This window comes from Podarcis vaucheri (genome assembly GCF_965113315.1).
Source record: "Podarcis vaucheri genome assembly, chromosome: 15".
NCBI classification, from domain to species: domain Eukaryota; kingdom Metazoa; phylum Chordata; class Lepidosauria; order Squamata; family Lacertidae; genus Podarcis; species Podarcis vaucheri.
This window is the reverse complement of record NC_138753.1, coordinates 22,562,925-22,588,231: the sequence shown is the minus strand read 5'-3', so window position 1 is coordinate 22,588,231 and position 25,307 is coordinate 22,562,925. Positions and strand designations below refer to the sequence as shown.

General features: G+C 44.8%; 2 protein-coding genes across 6 annotated transcripts in view; both read left to right on the top strand.

The window, feature by feature from the left end:
• Nucleotides 1-1,824: 1,824 nt before the first annotated feature.
• On the top strand, nucleotides 1,825-16,823 carry CRTAM (cytotoxic and regulatory T cell molecule). Of its 3 annotated transcripts, none has more exons than XM_082201042.1 (12): nucleotides 1,825-2,087; nucleotides 6,508-6,660; nucleotides 7,428-7,580; nucleotides 8,474-8,617; nucleotides 9,978-10,133; nucleotides 11,126-11,200; nucleotides 13,254-13,352; nucleotides 13,983-14,081; nucleotides 14,258-14,356; nucleotides 14,788-14,931; nucleotides 15,537-15,620; nucleotides 16,473-16,823. In XM_082201042.1, exons 1-12 carry the CDS (start codon nucleotides 2,033-2,035, stop codon nucleotides 16,604-16,606), a joined length of 1,395 nt encoding a protein of 464 aa, XP_082057168.1. In that variant the 5' UTR covers nucleotides 1,825-2,032; the 3' UTR covers nucleotides 16,607-16,823. The 3 variants fall into 3 exon arrangements, with proteins under 3 accessions (XP_082057168.1, XP_082057166.1, XP_082057167.1); XM_082201040.1 differs by having other exon boundaries at nucleotides 1,827-2,087; nucleotides 14,255-14,356; XM_082201041.1 differs by having other exon boundaries at nucleotides 1,828-2,087; nucleotides 6,511-6,660; nucleotides 14,255-14,356.
• A 1,000-nt stretch (nucleotides 16,824-17,823) lies between these two features.
• JHY (junctional cadherin complex regulator) overlaps nucleotides 17,824-25,307 on the top strand; it is a 34,245-nt gene continuing 26,761 nt past the window's right edge. Inside the window, exons 1-2 of one of the 3 annotated variants that reach the window (XM_082200961.1) lie at nucleotides 17,824-17,942; nucleotides 20,224-20,634. In XM_082200961.1, the coding sequence (XP_082057087.1) occupies nucleotides 20,285-20,634 (350 nt within the window). In that variant the 5' untranslated portion in view covers nucleotides 17,824-17,942; nucleotides 20,224-20,284. Of the gene's footprint in view, nucleotides 17,943-18,010; nucleotides 18,325-20,223; nucleotides 20,635-25,307 lie in introns of those variants that run through there. The other 2 variants (XM_082200960.1, XM_082200959.1) reach the window with 2 other exon arrangements.

Below are 25,307 nucleotides of genomic sequence, written 5' to 3'. Positions count from 1 at the left end.
TCTTAAAACTAAGGGGGGGCTTGATAAATTTTTGTGGAAAAGATGGAAGTGCAGGACACAGACACATTCTTCAACCCCTCTCATAATATCTATGGATAACTATGGAGTTGCAATCTTAAGTGCGCATAGGGGAGTGTAAAGCCCCCTTTTATCTGCCCCACCTGTGTTTCGCTAGCTGTTGAGGGCACCCTAACATTATACATATCTGAAAGTTCTAGGGCATTTTTAAATGAAGGTTTTAACTTTTTTAAAGGCAATTTTGGTTCCTTTTTCTGTTCCCCACACCTCATTCTCATGTTCAATTGCTGCCCCTCCTTTTTAAACAAAACATGTGAAATTGTGTTGAGGAAGAAAACTGAGGCAGGGAAAGTACGTCTTCTGTCCATTGTGCATCCTTCTCAGTTCTCCATACCTTTATTTGGACACTTCAAAGCTTTCAACATGAAAAATAGAAGGGGGAGGGGAGGGTGGGTTTTTTAACAGTTACATTCAATTTTTGAGAACGGATTTGAAATTTGGAAGGTGAAAGTAAAGCCCCCTTGAGCTCTGTAGGACTTTACTTCTGTGTAAACATGTTCAGGATTTTGCTGTGAGTCAGCCAATAGTGTTGACTGGTAGCAGGATCAAGACAAGCAGGGCATTAGTCATTTATACATGACGTTTCATATCCTACCTTTCCTCCAAGGAGCTCAAAGTGGTGTCCATGTTTCTGTTCCTCCCCATTTTTATCCTCACAACAACCCTGAGTTGGTGACTGGCCAAAGTCACCAAGAGAGTTTCATGGCTGGGTGGAGATTGGAACTCTGTTCTGCCAGGTCCTAGTCTGACACTAACCACTACACCACACTGTCTCTCCAGTGTACATAACTCCAATACATAACTTGGGATGGCCAAATGCATCTATTCCTTTCCGTTCCTCTTGGTTTCCATTTTTCTCCCATCTTGTTTGTCACATTTCTGCAGCATTATGCATTTTTTTAAAAAAATGATGAAAATTTGTAATCAGGATAGTATGCATTTCCTCACGTACACAGTTTTGTCTACTACACATTTTACAAGCCATTTTGTACGATGTTTTTGTGTTTGTGTGTTGTTTTCATGAACATGTGCATTTTTATGCATGCTTCCTCTTACTAGATGCATTTTTGCTCACCCTTTTTGGCTGAGGAACTGCACCACAAAATTTGGAGAAGCGTGGGTTTCAAAGGACGGTGCTTTTTCTTTGATTCACATGTTATTTCAGGAAGTGCAAACGAGAGAGGTTCCAGTGAAAATCCAAACCAAATTTCTCGCCATCCCTTTTCTGTGGGATACCCTACCATATGGAGCTCAGATAAAGCAGCTTGGGGGGAAAATCCCAACGGGCCAACACAGCTTGGTAAATACAGTGGTACCTCGGGTTAAGTACTTAATTCGTTCCGGAGGTCTGTACTTAACCTGAAACTGTTCTTAAGCTGAAGCACCACTATAGCTAATGGGGCCTCCTGCTGCTGCTGCACCGCCGGAGCCCAATTTCTGTTCTTGTCCTGAAGCAAAGTTCTTAACCTGAAGCACTATTTCTGGGTTAGCGGAGTCTGTAACCTGAAGCGTGTGTAACCTGAAGTACCACTGTAAACACAAGTGTGCACAACCACCTTAATGAACAAGCTGAACTGGAAATTGTGTGAGATAGTTTTGCCTTTTCCATATATGAAGCAGCAAGGAAAGATGAAGTACATGTTGGGCTTCAGAGAGGAATCAGCAGAGGTGTCTGATGTCAGCACTGCCCACATAGAAAGTTAATTTTAGAGCAGGCTAACAAGTGGCTACAAGTTTTCTTGACTTCAGCCGCAGAGGAAAGTGTCCGCCGTCTGAAAGATGTGAAGGGAGAGAGGAAAGGGGGCAGATCCTGTCACTGCTGAGGTCATGGCACATGCACTTGGTTGCCTGTTGAAAAGGAGGAGCCAGCTGCAGGCCCCTGACTTCAGATGCAAAGAGGAAGTTTCTTCGGTAGCAACTTGGGGGCTGCCGTTGAAGCAGGCACCATCTCAACATGTCCCTCGTCTCGGCACTCTTTGAGCTGGCTTTGCTGCTGCAGCTGCTACAAGGTAGGTCACAACAGTTTATTATTATTATCATTTACTGCATTTGTATCCCACTTTTCCTCTGGGCAGCTCCAAGTGATGTGCATAGTTCTCCCCATTTTATCCTCACATGAACACTGTGAGGTAGGCTGAGAGCGAGAGGCTGGCCTACGGTCATCCAGTGAGCTTCATGGCTGAGGAGGGATTCAGCCCTGGTCTCCCAAGTCCTAGTCCAGTGCTCTAACCACTACACCACCGCTAGTTCTCTGAGCTCATTTGGGTGATGTTCAAACTTGCCAAGTTCAGAGAGAGCCATCCCTGCACTGGGACACCCAGAAGATTCTGGGAAATGGTCTAGGGTGACACACTTCAACTTTTTCAGACCTATACACACCTTTAAAAAAGATAAAGGGACCCCTGACCATTAGGTCCAGTCGTGGCCGACTCTGGGCTTTATTGGCTGAGGGAGCCGGCATACAGCTTCCAGGTCATGTGGCCAGCATGACTAAGCCGCTTCTGGTGAACCAGAGCAGCACACAGAAACGCCATTTACCTTCCCGCCAGAGCGGTACCTATTTATCTAGTTCACTTAGATGTGCTTTCGAACTGCTAGGTTGGCAGGAGCAGGGACTGAGCAACGGGAGCTCACCCCGTTGCGGGGATTCGAACCGCCGACCTTCTGATCGGCAAGTCCTGGGCTCTGTGGTTTAACCCACAGCACCACCCGCATCCCTATACCCACCTTTACCCAAAGACAATTTGAGCAGCAGAGTCTGGTGCATCAGGGCAAATGGTGCACTGCCCCACCAATCTCAAATTATTATTTTTATTAATTTTCCAAATGATTACAAATGAAACTGAATTACTTCAATTCAATACAATTTCTTCAAATCAGGTTTCCCGCTCCTGTTGCAAACAATGATCATTTCCTCCCATAACTGCATAATTTGTTATTTAGTGTCCACTTGTTGTCCTTCACTTGCCGTTAAACCGTTCTTCCAGCTGACTGTTTTTTTCATCCTTACAAACAGTGCCTCTGTTACATCTTCTAAATACAAAATCCATTTCACGTGTGTAGTCTCACTGCCCCACCAATCTCAGCCTGGCCTCACCTGCCTGTAGTGGCATAGCGTGGGTTGCTGGTACCCAGGGCGGGCAAGCCATTGATGCCACTGGAGCGTGCCCGACCTCATCGGATCCAAACAGGATTGCACTGCACCACCTGCCCACCCGCACAGGGAGGAGCCCAGTCAGCCGACATGGCCCTTACCAGGCATATCCCACTGATACCTGCAGAGGAGAGCACCAGGCAAGGCCATGCTGGGATAGCCCCTCGCTTGCCTCCCTCACTGTGGGCCTGGACTGCTCATTAGAAGCCATCTCTACCATGCCCATAATAGCCTTGCTTTATCCTCCTATTAAGGGACACGGGTGGCGCTGTGGGTTAAACCACAGAGCCTAGGACTTGCCGATTAGAAGGTTGGCGGTTCGAATCCCCGTGATGGGGTGAGCTCCCATTGCTCAGTCCCTGCTCCTGCCAACCTAGCAATTCGAAAGCACGTCAAAGTGCAAGTAGATAAATAGGTACCGCTCTGGCGGGAAGGTAAATGGCATTTCTGTGCGCTGCTCTGGTTCGCCAGAAGCGGCTTTGTCATTCTAGCCACATGACCCGGAAGCTGTACGCCGGCTCCCTCGGCCAATAAAGTGAGATGAGCCCAGAGTCGGTCATGACTGGACCTAATACCTTTTTATCCTCCTATTAGCTTGTACTGGGAAACACTAGATCCCCAGGCAGGAAAGCTTGGCAAGCCACACTCCTTTCAGGAACTGGGGTGGGAAGGCATTGTCTTTCCAGTAGGTCTGGTATGGCTGGATGTATGAGGACAGGATCCAGGCATCACCAAAAGGCTTCTAATTGGGGAGCCAAACCGACAACAGCCACCTCTTATTCTCCCAAGCCTATGCAGAACGTAGCTCTGTTTGGGGCGGGGAATGGGCTGCGAAGCAGCTCTGGGTGTTTCTGTTGTTGTTGTTGTTTAGTCATTTAGTCGTGTCCGACTCTTCGTGACCCCATGGACCAGAGCACGCCAGGCACTCCTGTATTCCACTGCCTCCCGCAGTTTGGTCAAACTCATGCTGGTAGCTTCGAGAACACTGTCCAACCATCTTGCCTTCTGTCGTCCCCTTCTCCTTGTGCCCTCAATCTTTCCCAACATCAGGGTCTTTCCAGGGAGTCTTCTCTTCTCATGAGGTGGCCAAAGTACTGGAGCCTTAGCTTCAGGATCTGTCCTTCCAGTGAGCACTCAGGGCTGATTTCCTTCAGAATGGATAGGTTTGATCTTCTTGCAGTCCATGGGATTCTCAAGAGTCTCCTCCAGCACCATAATTCAAAAGCATCAATTCTTCGGCAATCAGCCTTCTTTATGGTCCAGCTCTCACTTCCATACATCACTACTGGGAAAACCATAGCTTTAACTATACGGACCTTTGTTGGCAAGGTGATGTCTCTGCTTTTTACAATGCTGTCTAGGTTTGTCATTTTTCTGGGTGTTTCTACAAAGACAAAAACATGACTACCGTACATGGGTGTTAACTGGAACTTATAGATAAGCTTTGTGAGGGGCAGTCAGCTTTAGGTGAGTCCTGTTGAAGATGGTGTGCTGCATTTAGCCTGTGTTTAATGATGTTGCGTACAAAGCTGAGGTGCAGCTGGGTGCCATTCAAGTGGGTTTAGCATGCATTCCCTGCACTCTGGACTGAGAATGTGCAACCACCTCTCATCTCTCATCACAGCAACCACCATCTAGACCAGAAGTCCTCAATTTTTCAGTTCCAGGATCTGCCTTGAACCCAAACAAACCTTGGGAGCCCCACTTCTCAAGTTTTTTTACCATGCATTGGTATGGTAGTACTGCTGCGATCCACTGTAGATCAAGCTACGACCAAGCTGCAGCTTCCTTCAAACCCACCAGCTGAAGACTGATGGTGCCCTGATGGTCTAGGCCATATACACGGCACTTAAGGTTGCCTGTCGTAACCCTGGATTTTCTAATGCCTCACATGGGAAAGTTTTGGGGTTTTTTGCACAAATGAATCTGGGCTGTGCGCACTCACACATAAACTTCCTTTCTCTTTTAGTTTCAAGCTTTTGAACGCATATGTTTTTGCCTCCACTGATGCTAGTGGCAGGAAGCAGTGAAGTTATAGAAAGGTCCCATAGAAAACCACAAGCACAGCTTTCTCCGCCTTGATACAGTGAAGTTTGCAGTGTTTTTCTTTAAAGTCAGAGCTTCAGAAGGTTCTCATGTACCCTAACAATTTCATCATATGAGTGGCAATCCTTATGCATCCAAAACAGTCCCTTCCTCACAAAGTGGGGGAGGTATCAGCAGGCTTGGGGAAAGCACCAAGGTTTGCAGAAGCACAAGCAATCTTTAGAGAAAGAAAAAACAATAATGGTAAGAAATCCCTACACACACACACACACACACACACACACACACACAACAGTCCAGCAAGGAATTGAGCAAGGTTTGTGGTCTGCTCTGCTCATGGGACACTAGCTAATGGTTTGAGCTGCTAAGTTTCATGCTAAGTTTCTGCTGTGTGGTTTGTTTGTTTGTTTGTTTATTGTCTTAAGGGCTTGCATTTTAATTGTATTTTGCATTTTCTTGTCTATGAAAATTGCCTGGAGGTGGCACATAAATGCAGTGAATGCCTGGGGTAGGGAGAGGACAGGAGGAGTATCCTCTGGAAGGAGCATAGAAGGTTAGAACTCTGAACAGGAACATTCAACGCTGCAACATTTTGTTGCAGTCCTACTTGTTTCTCTGTCAGAAATCATATCCCTCAAGGCAGCCTCCTTTAGTAGTTACCACAACCGTGTGAGATAAATCAGGCTGAGAATCAGACTTAACCCAGACAGTGCAGAACTGATGCTCGTTGGTTGCGTTGGTAAGGAGACAGCCTGGATAATTCAGTGCAAATAAAGCATGCTCCTTTATCTAATCCAACCTAAGTTGTGTACCTTTGTCACAGAGGGATTGAAATGGTGAATTGCAACATAGGGCTCACCACTCATTTCGGGGTTTTTTGTTTTCTAGCTGCAACTCATTGTTCTGTGGAAAATAAACAGGCTCTCTCCCCTTACTGCACTGTAATTGTGGTGGTGGTTCTTGAGTGTGTGTTTTTTCTTTTCATTGCACTTATCCTCAGAGTCCCCCCTGAGCACGATCATTTGGCCCAGTTTGGCTATAATGCTGGTGGCACTCACCACCTGAGTTCGCCATTGTGCTGTGTGCACAGATGTGGAAAATAAACACATGTTTAAAGGTGTGTGACTGAAGTGAAATATCAGCTCTTTAAAACAGGAGAGGGCTGTTCTATCTTGTTCCAAGGTGAGCTTTCGGCTCGGAGCAACCCTTCACGAATCCATTTTCTTTAGCAGGGTCTTTTCAAGAAGCTCCCATTGAAAACGTAACTGTAGTGGAGGGGGAAAATCTGGATCTACGCTGCGCTGTTGCTGGGGACATCGGATCTGCCGTGGAGTGGAAGAACCCACGTGGGTTTGTGATTTTCTTCAGGAACACCCAGCGAGGTAGGTGCTGGGGGAAGGCAGGGACCCCATAACATTTCCACTGGAAAGAGGAAACAAGTAAGATTTCCCACGGAACAGCGATATGAGTCACACACACCAACACAACTCAGTTTTGACAGGTTCACTCACAGCCACACTCCTGCAGGAAGTCAATGCAATGAAGGCCCCCTTTGCAGTGGTTAGGATGTGTGAATACAGCAATTCCTTCCAACGGGTTTATTATGCCGCCCCTACATTTGAAAAAGGAACGGAAAGAAAGCCCACCACTCTTTCCAACAATCGGTTTGTTCAGGTGGGCTCTAACATGTGCCACAAGTGTGGTGCAGTGGTTAGAGTGCTGAACTAGGACCTGGGAGACCAGGGTTCAGATTCCCACTTGGCCATGAAGCTCACCTTGGGCCAGTCACTGCCTCCAGGCTTAGCCTACCTTACAGGGTTGTTTTGAGGATTAAATGAGGAGAGGGAGAACCATGTCTACCACCTTGAGCACCTTGGAGAAAAAGGTGGGCTGTATGGTAAATGCAATCAATCAATCAATCAATCAATCAATAGGTAGGTATTTAAAGATGCCACTTTACAGGAGTGTTTTGCCTATACTTTTGATTCTTGGGGCACAGGATTTCCTGGATTACAAGGGGAGGCATGCTTCCCTCTGCCCCCTTATCCCTTCAACACAGCCCATTACTCCCCTTCATAATGAGGCAGAACCTAATGCACTGCTATGCAATCTTTTACTGACTTGCCCCCATTGTTTCTCTCTCTTGCAGGCATAAGAGATCCAAGGTATACACTTGTCCATCATTCAGCAGCTGACTTCTCTGTCCGTCTCTCCAACGTCACGGTGCGCGATGAAGGAGTCTATACATGCCTCCACTACATGGTGCCAACCGGAAGGAAGCAGGTGAACGTCAATGTCTTAGGTGAGCCTCCAGGCTTTCAGTGGATGACGCAGTGATGGGAAGGGTGGTGTCAGAGTGAAACCTCCAACAGCTGCTGAGCGGGAGCCACAAACTCCTTGTCTATCCCGGGATCAAAGACAGGAGCTGAAAACCAGAGGCTGCATTTGCACTTCCAAAGATGCCAGAGTCGCTGGATGATCCCAGTTCATTTTGCATGAGCAGCATTTCATTTATTTAACTTGTTTGTAGTGAAACCAGTTTACAAGAAATATTGATATTATCCGTTAAAAACCAACTGAAAACATCAAAAGCTAATTGAAATTAACAGTAAGAGATAAAGAAAGGTTAAAACAGCCAAATTAAAAGTAATAGCAAAAAGTTTAAAATGTATTTGTTTCTTTGTTTAAATGTTTATACAGCTCACATTCATAAGAAATGCAACAAAGCAGTGTGGCAGCACATGCAAGTTGCAACGGTATGAAAAGCATCAAGAAAACATCAGTATAAAAACCCATAAATTTGGCTTGGTTCAAAGAAAATTCGCACTTCAAAGGCCTGTCTAAATAGCATAGTTTTCAGAAAACCTCTAAGCAGTGCTATTTTTCTAGAAAAAGAGGTGTCAGAACACCTCCCTAGTTCTCTTACAATGGCAATTAAGAAACCAACCAGGAAGCTGAAATTAAGCTTGGCTTTCTGTTGCTGGGGATAATGGTTTGTTGCACCCTCATAATCAGGATTGCCAGCCAGCCAGAAACCATGGCTTGTTGTTGACTTGTGATCCTTGGCTTGTTCACTAGGTGAACATCTCTTATCTGCAGATGTTGAAAAATTTGGAGTGAACCCTTCATTCTTTGTCATAATGAAGTTGCGGTGGGGAGACTGTCACCTCCAAATCTGATTCTGTCTTCTTACAGCTGCTCCTTCCAGACCTCTGCTGGAAGCAACAAGGGTCAGAGTTCACGATCAAGAGGAAAAGATGGTGTTAAGGTGCTCCACCTGGGGTGCTAAACCCTCTCCTCAAATTACGTGGTTGCTGGACAATGGGATGGAACTCTTTGGTATGAACTTGCTTTCCACTTGCTTTCTTTGTGCAGTGTATTTTGTCTTTTAAAAGCCATTCTAGAACCATTGGTCAGGAATGATGGGTTGGCCCTTGTCTCACTGAAGCAAATTTGCATGCACAATAACCAAATTTTATTCCATAAAATCACCTTTTAATAACTGCGTTCAGATACACTAATCATAGAATTGTAAATTTGGATGGGACCACGAGGGTCATCTAATCCAACCCCCTGCAATGCAGGAATCTTTTCCCCCTTTCTGGTTTCCCTTTCTCTTCCAAATACATTTTTAAAGACTTTCCTCCCAGGTCTTCATAATTTTTTTAGAAGCAAATGCTGGTAGAGTTTGTGTTGAAATTAACACTCCAGATCAAGGATAAGGATCCTCTGGATTTGGGGCCAAATGTGGTTGTGTAGGCATCTGTGTCTGGCCCTCAGCACTCTCCTTCAGGCCATGCACTGTCCCCTGGGCACACTTCACACCACCCCTCTCTTGAGTGAATCATAGAATTGTGGAATTGTAGAGTTGGAAAGGACCTCAAGGATCACCTTGCCCCCCCCTGCAATGCAGAAATCTCAGCTAAAGCATCCATGACAGATGGCCATCCAACCTCTGCTTAAAAACCTCCAAGGAAGGAGAGTCCACAACCTTCTGAGGGAGAACATTCCACTGTCAAACAGTTCTTCCTGTCAGAAAGTTCTTCCTGGTGCTTCTGCCTGGATAGAATATGTCCTCGAAATCTGGATAATGCCAGCTTTTGCACAGCCGGAATGTAGCCTACTGTGTACCAGGTGGTTCCCCCACTTTTGGCACTGCCCCTACACACTACTGTGATGCTGCCCCTGAAGGGATACCCACAAGGGAGTGTGACCCTTGGGCTGAAAAAGGTTCCCCGTCCCTGATACAGGTTTAGAATTTCAAATGTCCCATTCATTCTGGATAGATCAATATGGTAAGGCACTATAAGGGATTTTGTGGCGGTCCAGTCAGGACCAGAGTGACTGGCTTGCCTGTCTGCCTGTTACAGAGAAAATGGCCAATTGAAAGGGCTTTCTGGCAGTGATTGGTTTCGTTATGGTGATTCTCAGAAAGGGCAACGCAGGAAGAACCCAGCAAAGGAGGGATCAAATTATAAAGGGGTCCGAATAAAGCAAGCTTGGAGACAGGAAATTTCTGAGAGAAGAAGGAGGGGGAGAAAAGGCAACAGGAAGGAGCTGGAGGGAAAAAGGAAAACAGAGAATTGGCAGGTCTCTAGCTGTCAACTAAAGTTCCAAAAGTTTTAATTGCTTGCCATTCCTTTTCTTAAAACCATCCATAGGAATTATTTCCTTCCTTGTATTCCCAAATGCATTTTAGGTGATACTAAGCACCAGCTGGGAGAGAAGAAATGGAATTCAACTAGCACCCTCACAGTCCACACCTACACCCAGAAGTCTGGCGTTACTTGTGTTATTCGTCACAAAGCTCTCCGAGGAGGAAATTTAACAGCAAATTTACACCTTGGGCACAATGGTAAGTGCCAAATGTGCACAGTGTGGCTGAGGTGGCTCTGTGCCATCAGCATTCAAGACAGAGCAATACCGAGAGGAGAGAAGGCACAAATTCTGTCTTCTTCACATCAAAATACATTCAATGGCAAATCAATAGCGCAGATTGTGGCAGTCTGCTTTAAAAAGGAGGGACTGTCATATTATGGCAGCAAGTTAGCTCAGTTGGTTAGAGCAGGGTGCTGATAATGCCCAACTTGCAGGTTCGATCCCCATACGGGACAGCTGCATATTCCTGCTATTGGACTAGCTCAGTGCTCAGGATCCCTTCCAATTCTACAGTTCTATTAATCTAGATTAGTAAAACCAGGGCAGAATTTTGCCAGGCCCCATGCTAACCTCGTTGCTTACTAAGAACAGAAGGACATAAGAGCGTAATAATAGCTCAGCTGAATCTCAAACCAAAGGCCCAACTTTTCCAGCATTCTATTTCTTTCTGTAGCCAACCAGAAACCTCCAGGATACCTCAAGGAAGTTGTGAAGAAAATAGCCCTTCTTCCATTTTTGCTTCCTAGCATAGGTGCATGGAGGTAGACTGCCAGTGAAACTGGATTCTCCATTTAGCTGTTGTGCATAATAGCTAGCAAAGGTTCTGCCATTCCTAAACTCTGCTAACCCTCTTTTAAAGCCACCAAAAATAATTGCCCTTGCCATTTCTTGTGAAAGTGAGTTCTATAAATGACCCTGAGTTCAAATATTATTTGAGAGCAGAAGAGGAGTGGCCTTGTTCTGTGTCCTTCACCATTGGGGGTACAGTTGATGCTCCAATGCCTTGCATCAGGGATGCGAAAACTGTATCCCTCCAGACTTTGTTGGACTGCAGCTCCCATCATGACTTCTAATCCTCAACCATGCTGGCAGAGGCTGGTGGCAGTTGGGAATCCGACAATATATGCACCACAACCATACATGGAGGAAATGAGGAAAATTCTGAACAAATCTGTTTCTGTGTTCCAGAGCCTACCACAGACTTCACCCCAACAACACTTGCAGTTAGTACGATAACTCCAGAAAACCTTCCCCATTATAAAGGTAAAATATCCCACCACCATTTTGCAGGGTGTGATGTACTCACTACATTCTCCTCATCCAATGCTATCTGATTTTCCTGCCTTTCTCCCCAAATCCAATGCAGTGGTACCTCGGTTTTCGAATGCTGAAAACCCAGAAGTAAATGCTTCCATTTTCGAACGAGCCTCTGAAGTTGAACGGCTTCCACTGCATGTTTTTCAATTTTCTCAATTGAACTTGCAGCCAGCCCTTTGTGCCTCAGTTTTCAAACATTTCGGAAGTCAAACGGTCTTCCGGAACAGATTACATTTGAGAACTGAAGTACCACTGTACATGGACAATCCGATCTGTTCAGTCTGCAATGAGCTGTTTTATTTTGAGAGCTTGGTTTTTAAACTTTGTTTTTTATACTTCTGCAAATATCAGGGTTCTCCAGAGCATGTTGATACAGCCAACTCCTCCATTTTAGTCCTAATCCCGTAGGTGCTCACTACTTGTGTTCATTATTAGAGGGAGCTGGTGGCTTTCAAAGGGCATCGGGCAACTTGAAGGGGATAGGTCTGTCAATGGCTGCATTAGCCAATGGGAAACAAAAGGAGGAGAGGGAGGCCATTGCTTCTTCAAGCTTTGCCTGTGGTCCTCATGGAGGGTCCAGTGCGTCACTGTGCAAAAGAGGATGCTGGCTTAGGTAGAACTTCTGATCTGATCTGTCTGGGCTTTTCTGACATTGATCCTCCACAGTGGAGGCTGGTCTATTAGGGTGCCCCACCAACTTCAGTCTGCCCCCAACTACTACTTGCAACCAGTCAATCAATCAATCAATCAATCAATCATCCCCTGGGTAAGCTTTCCCAGAAGATGTTTAGCACATAGCTTCCGCGCTATGGAGACGAGGCTTATTGGTCTATAGTTGGATGGTAATGTGTGCTCTCCCTTTTTGTATATTGGAACGATTGCACCTGTCCATGCCTCTGGCATAAAAAGTCCAGTCCTATCTACCCTTGTGAATAGGTTGGCCAGCAAGGGAGCCCACCGGTCAGGGTCTAGTTTAAGAACATTGGGACCTATGCCATCTGGGCCAGTGGCTTTCCCTTACTGGCCTATTAACATTTTTATTTCATCTGATGAAACTGGGGGCCACTTGGGGGGCATTGATTTGCATAGAATGATAACAAGCTGTCCCACTGGAATGATCCTCATTGCAAGACACTTGAAAAGTAATGGTACCAACCAGTAGGCGAAACAGGTGGAGAGGATAAGTCATTAGTGTTAAATGCCCCAGAAACTAAGGGCCAGAATCTCCTTTCATCATTTGACGTTATGGCATACATAGTGGAGTTGTTCCCATTGTTTGTTGGTATGTTCAGATCTCTGTCTTTTTAAAAAATAAGGTGCTGCAGTAAGTTTTGGGACCTGAAATATTCTGGGGGTAGGGCGGTGGCTTCGTCCTTACGGTGTGGGTGGAAGATATTCCAGATGTGTGCTTTGAGATCTCTGCATTCCTTATGAAACCAGGTTGCAGCAAAGGGCTCCCTGGGTCGTTTTCGCATAGTGAATTGTTGTTTTGAAAACTCATTCAGAGATGTTATTAGGACTTCAAATGATTCAACCAGTCTAGAGGGTGGCACTGGACGTCCACTTCCTCCTCCTTAGGATTCACCCACTCTTCTGCTTGTCCCAAGTCTAGAAAGCACAGGTCTGAGTGGTTTTTCCCTTGCCTCCCTCCTTTCATAGGAAAAGCCCACACCTTAGTGCTAAATCAGAGAAAACTTGAATTGCTGTTTGCTCCGACTGAGCACTAAAGAGCGCTGTTCCCTGAGGGGAAGCAGTGGGACGAGAGTCAGTGTGGAGAAGCCCTTAGTCTCACTACTGACCATATAAAACTCAGTAAGGAGGAGGTTTGGGACAAAGCTAGAATGGGTTTGCTGTGACTGTCATTAACTCTGGCTCCCCCTACTGTCAGCCTCCCAGCCTGCTGCCCAACCAGTCCCAATGGGCACCAGCCCCCCGTGGTCCTGGGGTAAGAAAAGGAGGAAGAAGACTTTTTAAAAATTCTTTTTTATTATTTCAACAGGGCCAGGCGAAGCATTAAATATTACAGAAGGAAGCCCTGGAACACCAACACCACACACAAGTGCTGCAGCAGCAACTCTGAATTCTAATGCTACCAACGGTATGATGAAGCAGTTTAACAATTATTTCCTGACGTTAAAAAATGAAGTTGATTTCCGATGACAACCCAACCCCATGCAGCTTACTTCATCTCCTGGAATATCAGTATTGCAGCATTTTACATTGGGGTCACCAAAAGAAATGACTCTTTTGCTTGATGCAGAACATTGGGTAGTTCATTGCTTTTAGATGTGGTGATAGTTACCAGTCTAGACGTCTTGAAAAGTGGATTAGGCAAATTCATGGAGGCTGAAGCTATTGGTGCCTATTTGTTCAGATGGTTAAATAGAACCTCCCAGTTCAGAGGCAGTATACCAGCACAAAGCAACAGCAGGAGAGGGCCTTTGCCTTTATGACCTGCTTGTGAGCATGAGGTTCTTAATCTCAGGGTTGTGGGTTTGAGCCCCATGTTAGGCAAAAGTTTCCTGCATTGTAGGGGGGCGTGACTCTTGTGGTCCCTTCCAACTCTACAATTCTATTATTTCCAGAGGCATCCAGTGGCCATCATGGTAACAGGATGCTGACCTAGCTGGAGCATTGGTCTGAGGCTGAGCTAGTAGGATTCTTTATGAGTTCTTAAATTTTTGCTTGGGAATTAAAGGAACAACACTTCTCTTTTCATTTTCTTCAGGCTCAGAAAAAATATTAAATGCAACAGAAGAAAACCTTAGTATACCAACTCTGTCTCCAACTGGAGGAACAACAATCCTGAATTCTTACGCCACTAAAGGTATGCTGAAATAATATTAAAATAATCGTTTCCAAATGGAAAAATGGAATTAACTTCTGCTGCTAATCCTTAAATATACAGGTTATTTCAACCTATTCACTGTAATGCCAGCATTGTTATATTCACTCCTCTCAGGATGTGAAAGGAATAAACCTTCTTTTTTTTCAATTCAGCAGGATCAGATAAAATATCCAATGTGACAGAAGGAAATTCTAGTACACAAACACCGTATCCAGGTTCTGACACAGCAACTCTGAATTCTCAGAGCACAATTGGTAAGTTAGTGAAATGTTAACATCCTGATGTACAGGTAGCCAGTGTGGTGCCCTACATATGTTTTGGACTTGTGTTCTCATACCCAATCCAGCTTGGCCAATGGTCAGGAATTATGGGAGTTGTAGTCCAACATCTGGAATGAATGCTCAATAAAAACATCTAAACTTTTTGGAAACACTCAATAGACAGGTCATCTGCAAGTGACCAAAAACTCGTTCTACCAGCTGAAGAGAAACTTTGCAACCAACCCAATGCACTGTTGTTAACTCGTTTACTGGTGGGGATCCATCAGACATTGCCCCTAAAGGAACCATGGCTGTTACAGAAATATGATGTATCCGCAACACACAGAGGACAATGTACCAAAAGCATGAATACTCACATTTTTGTTTTTGTTGTTTTTGTTTGTTTTGTTTTGTTTTGTTAACAGGAACAAATCTTACACATGAAGGAATCGTGAAACGAGCGAGCCTTTTGCTTCCCATCCTTGTGACTGTGATACTTTCTGCTCTCTTCATCATCGTCCTGCTTTTTGTGGTGAAACTGTGGAAGGCACACAGAGAATGGAAGAAAGGTTAGAGAGGACAGACAAATGAAGGGTGTGCATTCTGGATGCTTTGACAACCCCTCCCCTCCCAAAAGCAGTGCAGGGGGTAGGACTGTCATTATGCACACTTAAGGTAAAAGTAAAGGGACCCCTAACTATTAGGTCCAGTCGCAGACGACTCTAGGATTGCGGCGCTCATCTCGCTTTATTAGCCGAGGGAGCCGGCGTACAGCAAGACTAAGCTGCTTCTGGCGAAACCAGAGCAGCACACAGAAACACCGTTTTCCTTCCTGCCACAACGGAACCTATTTATCAACTTGCACTTCATGCTTTCAAACTGCTAGGTTGGCAGGAGCAGGGACTGAGCAACGGGAGCTCACCCCGTCACGGGGATTCGAACCGCTGACCTTCTGATCGGCAAGCCCTAGGCCCTGTGGTTTAACCCACAGCACCACCCGCGTCCCTTTATGCACACTTACCTGGGAGTAAATCCCAATGAATTCAGTGGGGCTTCAGATTGCAATTGACCCCTGCCTCTTTGTGAAGAAATGTCATACACACACACACACACACACACACAGAGCTGCTGGTGCTGTTGCTCATTATTTTCCTTTCCAATGTCACCTATGTAGAAACTGAAGTTTCGGATCAGACGCTTGAAAGTAACAAATCTCGGCCAAATGAGGACAACCATGGGCAGGAGAAGAATAGAAATGGTATGCATGGAAATTTTTGTGTTTGTGTGGATGGGGGCAGAGGGAATGATTTGAATTAAGAAATGCAACCAATGTAATAGCTGATGGATCAACTAGGGATTAAAGTCTAATTGTATTTTTGTTCTCAGTTTATACAACTGTTCCAAAACAATGGATCTGGATTTCATCCATGAAAACAAAGTTGTACCACAAACCCCACAATTCAAGGCCTATGTCCAGAAAGGACACAAAGAAAGTGTCTACAAAAAGGGGTTACAATTTAAAAGGGAGGTGGAATAAATGATACAATGAAATAAATTCCAATACAGTCACACCTTGCATCAGTACAGCCATCAGTAAAATCAACAAAAGTTTAAAAGAATAAAAAAGAGGGGAGGGTTCATCTGAAGGCAGCAAGAGAGAGGGGACGAAATGGAATTCTCAAGGGAGGCAATCTTCCTGATGTTAAAAGGTCCTTGGCACCTGACAACCCATGTGGCAAGGTCAGTGTAGTGGTCACAGTGTTGGACTGGGACTTGGGAGACCAGGGTTTGAATCCCCAACACAGCCATGAAACTGACTAGGTGACCTTGGGCCATTCTAACCTACCTTAGAGGGCTGTTGTTGCAAGGATTAAATGAGGATGGAGAGAACCTTGTCCACCACCTTGAGCTGCTCAGAGAAAAAGGTGGGATGTAACTGCAAGAAATAATAATAAATAGAATTTTAGGTCCCAGATTGCTTCGAAATACATGAATAGGTTCTGATTTCACTAATGGCTGACAGAGATAACTTCATGTCATATTACACAGCAAAATAAGCACTCTGTATGATGGGCAAGAGCAATATATATTTGTTTTATTTTTTATCCAGTTATCCCTTGGAAGATCAGTAAGAAATATGTAATTGGAGGATCGTGCACGAGGACAATGAAGAATTCAGAGGGGAGTCAAGATTCATCAGTCTTTGAAAAACATTTGCCTTCTGTTAAGGAAACTGACCTGTGAGCATCACTCCCTACTGATAATATTGGACTATGTACAATGGCGTAGGACGGCATTCACTTTATTTAGCCTGTGGCTAAATATTCACCTTTCTGTGAAAAACACTTCAGAACCAACATTTTCAACAGGATTTCAAACCAGCGGGAACAACTGGTTCATAAACGTGGGATTCAAGCTGGGCTAATTGTGTTGTAAATAAAAAGACAACCATACTGCAAAAGCTGTTGAGAATCTGCAACTTGTATATGTTATGATTGAGCTAGCATCTTAATAAATACAATGCTTAGCCCTTTGGAGCATACAAAGCAGTTCACACATTTCCCCAGTAAACCCTCCCAACAATGCAGTACAGGTCAGAATAATTATCCCCATATTGCAGATGGGAAGACTGAAACTACCTAGAGAGTTGACCTGAAGTGACTTATCTGGTGTCTGACTGTGGTTTGAACTTGTTGGAAGCCCTGGGTGACCTTGGGCCAGTCACACCCCCTCCGAGCCCAATGGGTTGTGGTAGGAACACAGCCCACTACAAAAGCTGTTCATTGCCTTTGGGGCCAGCACTATTGTTAGGCAGAATGAGGTGGGTGACAAAGGTAGCTGACATTGGGTGTCATGAAAGGGCAAAAACTGCTAAGCTATTTAATGTATTGCTATTTTCTTTTTAACCCCATCGAGAGGCACTTGCAGGGTTTTCTGTTCTCAGGAGCTAAAATAATCTGGGTGGGAGCACCCCTTGACTTGGAAAAGGAGCACCGTTTGCTCTTCTGCCTCAGACAGCAAAATATATTGGACTAGCCCAGTATGCCCTGCACCACGCGGGCTTTAAACGAGGCTTTTCCCTATTGTGAGAGAGGAAAGGGAACTGCTCCTGCCATTTCCATTTCTGTCAAGACAAATATCTGTATCCGCTGCCAACTATAAGGGTTTGTGCACAAAACGCATACATATATAAACACAAGCAGACGAAAATTAAAAACTATGCAACTTAAAACATAGAATGCATCATCGTGGCTGCTTATTTCAATGTTCAGTTGCCAGATGTTTAAAATCCTCCGCTGCCACCAGTTTATCTTGATCCGCGGAGACAAAAGTCGCCCAATAGTCAGCTGAGCATCCTCAGCGTCCTCTGCAATCTTGGGCGGAAGGTACCATTCTGCCCCGACCGCGTTGGTCTCTCACCCCCCCCCCCCCCGTTACGGAGGATTGGTAGCTGCGGAGAGGGCGGGGCGCCGAAGGTCGGTGTATCTGTGTACCGTTGCTATGGAGACGTGGCGCTAGTGGCGCAGCGGGAGCTGCGGAGAGTAGCTCTGTGAATAGCCTGCGGCGTCGCTGCTGAAAGGTAGTTGGGGAGCAGAAAGGGAAAAGGGTTCGGATGGGGTGGGGGGAAGCAGGCAGGTATCACTCGAGAGGAGACAGGAAGGAAAGGGGGTGGGCATTTTCCAGCATGATGTCAATGAGGAACAAGAACTGCACCTCTTCCGAAGTCCTGCTCCCTTTGGCCAGCTGCTGGAGGTGCAGAGAGTCCAAGAGGTGCAGCAGCTTCTCCTGGATGCAGTGGCGGAAAACGCTTCCCCGGTTGAATTTCTGCCAGTCATGCAGCTATTAAATGAATCTAGAGGTGGGAGGAGGGCGATGAGCAGCTCAGAGGACACCCGCCCCTCCAAGTTTGGAGGGGCCAGTTTGACTCAAAGGGTTTATCACAGATCCGCAGGGAGAAAGGTGTGTGTTTAAAAGTTCGTCTGTGCTTATGGTTTTGCAGTGGTGGCTTGTATTGGGCTGTTGCTGTTTTGCCTTGTTGGGTTAGCTGCCCTGGAAGATAGGTGTGCTTAAGGCACGCAGTTAATAGTAATAAATAGATGTCAGTATATTTAAATGTGTTGTTATAACTTATGATACCAGCTGCCTAAATGATTGCAAGAAGCAAAGGCTTGGCTATAGACTACCCCCTCTCATCCTGACCCCACATATGTGATGCCTTCTTTATTCCATTTATGTTGTGCCCTGAGACCAAATATATCTTTAGTACCCTTTTTCCAGGCAAGGAGACCTTATGACAGGGGTCAGCAACCTTTTTCAGCCGTGGTCCGGTCCACCGTCCCTCAGAGCATGTGGTGGGTTGGACTATATTTTGGGGGGGGGGGATGAACGAATTCCTATGCCCCATAAATAACCCAAAGATGCATTTTAAATAAAAGCCCACATTCTACTCATGTAAAAACACACTGGTTCCTGGACCATCAGTGGGCCGGATTGAGAAGGCAATTGGGCCACATCCAGCCCACGGGCCTTAGGTTGCCTACTCCTGCCTTAGGATGATCAATTTACACGGCTGCTTCTGATCTAATGGTATTGCTCCCCTGCCCCCCCCCCCCATCAAAAAAGAGAGAAATGTGGTCAGAACCACATACTGCTTTCCTTTTGTTTACACTCCAGAAAGTACAGAGTAGTCCTTATGCAGGAATACTAACTCCTATGTTGCAGAATGGGGATTACATACATAGGCCTAGGTGTGCCAACCTTAGGCTGTTTGCGCATTACTAGCTTAAAGTGCAGCTAGGTCATTCTTTTCTCAATTCAAATTGAAGCTGGTTTGGGGAGAAATGCATCAGAAGGCAGAATTTCACAAGGAACAACAGGATAGATGCGGGATAGATATGGATTGCGGCTAAGACATGTACCGTAGGAGCCAACTCCAGGGGGCTGTGGGTGCTTGGGCACCCACAATTATATAATTGTGGGGGCCAGGCACCCACAAAGTCAATGGGAAAAGCTGGCAGGCAGCATTGGCGCTGCCTCCGAGATGGAAGCGGTCCAGCTCCGCCCTCTGCAGCCAGCAAGCAAGGCACCCTTTTCTGAGCCCAAATCCCTCCCCGCAGAAAAGGGTGCCTCTGTGGCTGTAGAGAGGAGGAGGAGGGAGAGAAGCCACCGTTGCTACAACACCGTGGACATGAGACATCACCCGCACACACCTGCACATATGGTGGTGAGCACCCACAATCCTGAGGGTGAGATGGCACCCCTGCCGTGTATGATGCTTCCAAAACCAGTGATGGAACGTGTAATGGATGCAGAGGGGGTTATACACAGCCTTAGATAAAGCAATAGTAACATTTGATCACTTGTGCTTAAGGCCATTGGGATTGCTGAGGAGTCTTTGCCTACAAAAGCAGGCCCATTGTTGCAAACATAAAACACAGATCAAGACTGTAATGCCCTTTTTTATATGCAGTGTTTACATGACTTGAATATACACAATTATTTAATTGTTATTGCAAGTTGCATTAGAAGGCTTGATCATTTTTCAAGCAACTTTCAGATTTTCAGACCTTCCACATTTAAGCTTGAAAACATTTTTAAAAAATTAAAAATGGCTATTCTTGGGTGTGTGTTTTTAACCTTGAGGATTCCAGGGGGTTCTGAGCTTCCAAAGTAAAATCTTGAAAACACTAAACTTACTTATTTTTAAATGCTGGCCTTTCTTTCATTGGAAATTTGAAGAGTTGAAATGGTCTTTGGGGATCATATGGTCCACACATACACCTCTTTTGCATATAATTGTAAGCCATCTCAGAAACAGAGCAGGCAGCAATAATTAGGATATTGCTTACTTTGTTTTACAGAAGGGTCACACACGTGAAGTGGATTTTTCTGCTCATTCTGAACTTTTTTTCCCCCTGCACCATGAATGCAAAGAGCCCATTATCCCAAAATGGTTTAGTTCGGCCGCACGTCCATTACTCCTTTTTGGAAACGGCATCTGAAGGATTGTCACAGAGTGACTCTGATTCTGAAAGCCTTGCTCAGGAGATTCAGTATCAGCTTGAACTTCAGAAGCGGATCCACAAAAGTGAAGAGCTGGTGGGCCAGTCTGGTGATGAGCTGGAAGAAGACAGCTTAGACGAAAACAGCTTAGATGAAGACAGCCTGGAGGAAAAATGTCTAAGTGGAGGAGGAGGAGAAGTCTCTGATGGAGAAGAAACACAAGTTCCAAGCAGAAGCGGTTCTGGAAAGGAAAACTGCAGCCATGCAAGGTAAAGCATTTGCATTTTAATATACAGGCATTCCTGCACTTCTGTTTTCGGTCAGGACATGTTAAAAATATAAGGACAAACCTAAATGTGGCCTACTGGATCAGGCAAAGATCTGTCTAGTCCAGAGACCTGTATATGGTATTGACTACAAGCAGACCATGAAGGTAGCAACCCTCCTGTCTCCTGAGGTATACTCTGTTTTTATGTGGACGTTCCATTTAGCTTTCATGGCTAGTGGCTGCAGAGACCTATTCTCCTTTATTTGTCTCAGCCTGATTTAATCACATATACTGAGAAGAGTGAATGACAAGACGGTCATTTACCAAGTAATAAGTTATCATGGTATACATGTGATTTCTTGGTAAGCAGGTTGTTGTTGTCTTGCTAAGTGGTGGAGATCATTCTACTGCTTGCATGCAATTCTGTTTACATGCAGAAGTGAAAAATCAAAGATGGCTTCTTGATTACTGTTCGTTGAACATTTAGCCTGGTTTGTTTGCTCAAAATTTGCGGGGAAGTTAGATTATATCTTCTATTTATTGTGCATTGATCTTGATTTCTTTGCAGGATCAAAGTTAGGCAATGCAGTCAAGCAAATGTTATGCTATACTTTCCAGTACATTTTTCTGTCACTTCTCTTCTTCATAAAAGGTCCAATTTGGGGATGGGAAAGAGAATTTGTTGCACAAGAGCTCCAAATCAGCTTTAATTGCACAACCTGAATTTTGCTGGCATGTGACTAAATCCCAAACAAAAATAGTGATGGTCTAAAAGCACCCATAGAAATGAACCTCAAAGTTTTGATTACCTTTAATCTGCCAGTTTTCATTTACCTGGTCCTTTGTTTTACATATGAACTTGATTTTTTGCTTATTTTATTCCTATTTTATTTTAAGGGGGATCAGCCTAGGAACCTGAACAGTGGTATACAAATACTTCCAGTAAATTAAAAGTGCTGAAGAAAATTGCTGTATTTCTTTGCAGAAGCATTCTACTTTCTTCTAGTGACCAATATGTTCTAAGTAGAACATTCTCTTGTGTTATCAAATATAGTCATACCTTGCAAGTTGAACGGAATCCATTCCGGAAGTCTGTTCAACTTCCAAAACGTGCGGAAACCAAAGCGCGTCTTCCAATTGGCTGCACAAAGCTCCTGCAACCAATCAGAAGCTGCTGAAGCCCTGTCAGACGTTTGAGTTTCAAATAACATTTGCAAACGGGAACAGTTTGCTGTGTTCGGGAGCCAAAACGTCCGAGTACCAAGGCGTTCAGGATCCAAGGTACAACTGTAATAGAAACAGAGTTGACACACTTATTTCTTTTACCATAATCCAGTAACTGTAAATACTAATAGAACGGTGAGATTTAAATATTTTTTTAAGAATAATGTTCTACATATTTGTTAACTTTAAGATCACAGTGGTATCTTCAAAACAATGCTTTTCACAGTGCAGTCCTATGACATAAGAATTAAGTTTATTGAAGTCAGTGATAAGTCTTCCTCCCAGGTAAGCATGCAGAGGATTGTAGCCTAAACAACACAGTGTGTCACAATCTTTATCACAGGGGTCCCTAACCTGTGGCCCTCCAGATGTTGTTGGACTACAACTCCCATCATCCCTGACTCTTAGCCATTCTGTCTAGGGCTGATGGGAGTTGAGTTGAATTTCAACAACACAAGGAGGATCCCGAGTTTCTTTCCCATAATACTTTTGTTTGCATGATGTATTGAATTGATTTTTAGCTGTGCTTGACAAAGACCCTGCTGTACTGGAAACTTGTTCTGCAAAAACATACAACATTCTTATTTCATTTCTCTGGCCTGAAGACTGGTGCTGCCCTCCTTTATATTTTTAAATAACATTCTGGTCATTTCTTGGCTGGGCAATGCAAACAGACTGCTTACCAGACTACTTGCACTCACTGGCAAGTTACCAGCTGTAAAATGGGCATAAATTCTATTGGTTTCAAGTGTGTATACAGTCCTTCAATCACATTTTTAAATGTATCTGCTTATGCTAGAAGGCTCTATAAATTTTAAAGGACTTTTGAGGATGTGCCAATGAAATAGTTGCCTTTTTTATTCAATAACTGCATAAATGCCAAATTAAAAAATTCCAGAGTGGTTATTTGTTTTCCCTGCTTACTTTGAGAGGTGCATTAACTTCCCCATTCTGTGCAACTAGAAATTGGATTTGTTGCGTGCACTGAAGGCTTAATGCTGCGTAAATGCAAAATAATTGTTGTTTAAAAGGATTAAATTAAGCCTGAATCAAAAAACGATAAACACAATCCATTTTCATGCTCCGCTTAGAAACAAACATGACAAAAAGGAAAGAGGGTTAAATTATTAACGGTGCGCTTTCATGCACCTCCTCAATGGGCAAAGTGGCTAGTTATTGAACATTTTATTGCAAGTGGGAAAGGATGTTAATTGTGTAGGAAACATGCTCCAGCCTTTGTGGGGAGGGGGATTCTGACAGAGCACAAAGCTCTTCATTCAATGGAAATTTGATGTGATGTTCTTCCAAATTATCGCAGTACGTGCTCAGATGGAGTTCATTAATGGAGACAAATATCATTCCCTGTGCCTGTGATGCTTCCTGTCTGCCTCTATTCTGAGCTCGGAATTTGAAGTGGAACCCCTACATCTGTTGTTCCAGAGAGAGTCCATATAACCCTTATTTAGCAGAGAAAGCGGGGCACAGGATTACTGAGAGAGAGCGACAGAGACAGAGACCCTCTTTTTGTCTTGTTTTGAAGATGAATCTATTCACCTCCGTTTGGATTCACCAGGTTGACCCTAGACAGCACAGCGCAGCAGAGCTCATGCTCTTGGATTTCAGTACAATAAGCCTTGGCAAGGATCACACTCTGTTGTTAGAAGCATTTCCATTGTTTTAAGCCCAGTGTGACATATTTCTGGGCTTGTGCCACTTCAGAAAAGCTCTCCTGCGTGCATATCATTTGCATTCATGAATAATCATGGCTGGTTTTGGACCACCCTCCAGATAAACCTGCAGGGACATTAATAATGTGTTCCGGTCCCTAGCCTAGCCAGCTGCAGGCATTAGCTGAAGTCAGGGGTGCCAACTTGAATAAAATATGGGGGGGCAGGTAAGCCCCGCCCTGCATAATTGATCACATGACAGTGCACACACAATTTGAATGGCAATCCCCATCAACTTTGAAGGGGCCCATCCCTCTCAAATATTGTATGGAGTTGGCTCCTATGGCTGAAGTTCACTGGATAATTTACAGTGGTACCTCGGGTTACATACGCTTCAGGTTACATATGCTTCAGGTTACACACTCTGCTAACCTAGATATAGTGCTTCAGGTTAAGAACTTTGCTTCAGGATAAGAACAGAAATCAGGCTCCAGCGGTGCAGCAGCAGCAAGAGGCCCCATTAGCTAAAGTGGTGCTTCAGGTTAAGAACAGTTTCAGGTTAAGTACGGACCTCCGGAATGAATTAAGTACTTAACCCGAGGTACCACTGTACATGGTTGGTGTCTCCAGGCTTTCGAGGGCTCCTGGCCAAGCAAGACACACTCCATGGGCCACCCACCCTTACTGAGTTTACTTCCTCACTCCCATTGCCACCTACTTGCTTCCCAGGAAGGGGGAGCCACTGAGCAAGCAGGAAGTGGCAGCTCCTCCTCTTAGTGGTCGCCAGAGCAAGAGGTCGAATGACCTGAATGGCGTTCAGGTTGTAATGGTGAAAAAGAGGAGCAGACCCAGGGGAGGCTTCTGTCATGGGCCACCTGTTGAGATGTGGACCCTCGACAGAGGCCCATCCATGCTAATCCTTGGCACCAGCCCTGTTTGCAACTGATCCTAGGGTTAAGCTTTTGGCCTGTATAGACAGTGGCCAAAGTAACTTTGATTTGACTCACCCCTGAAAGACATCCAGCTCCCATTTCAGTTTGGAAAATTGCCTCGCATCCACCACCCCAGGTTGTTATTTTTCATAGTCCTGATTGGAAAGCCAGTGCCACATACATTCCTTGAAAACAACTACCCTCAAGAGAAAGTGAGTGAGGAAGCAAAAGGCTTCAGTAGTGGCTGAGAAACAAAGGGTTGTACCCAACTCCTCAGAGTAGGCCCTTAGAAATGAATGGACCTAAATTAGTTATGTTGATTAGTGTCAGAGAGTCTGCTCTGAGTATGACCAATTCTGGCTAGATCCCTGAGTAACAGACATTGAAAGCTCCTGGTTCAAATTTTACCTCTGCCATGAACTTGTGTGACCTCACACAAGCCTTTTCTCACCCTCGCTCAGTAATATGGATTTTTTTATTTGTGTTTAAGTTTCAGAACAGTCAAAAGAAAGTACAGTGGTACCTTGGGTTGAGAACTTAATTAGTTCTGGAAGTCCGTTCTTAACCTGAAACTGTTCTTAACTTGAGGTACCACTTTAGCTAATGGGGCCTCCCGCTGCTGCTGCACCGCCACTGCACGATTTCTGTTCTCCTCCTGAAGCAAAGTTCTTAACCCGAGATACTATTTCTGGGTTAGTGGAGTCTGTAACCTGAAGCGTCTGTAACCCGAGGTACCACTGTATGCACATGATTAAACATGATTAAACTTTGGAATTCTCTCCACAAGAGGTAGTGATGGTCACCAACTTGGAAGGAAATCAAAGGCTGCTAGCCAGGGTGGTTGTGCTCTA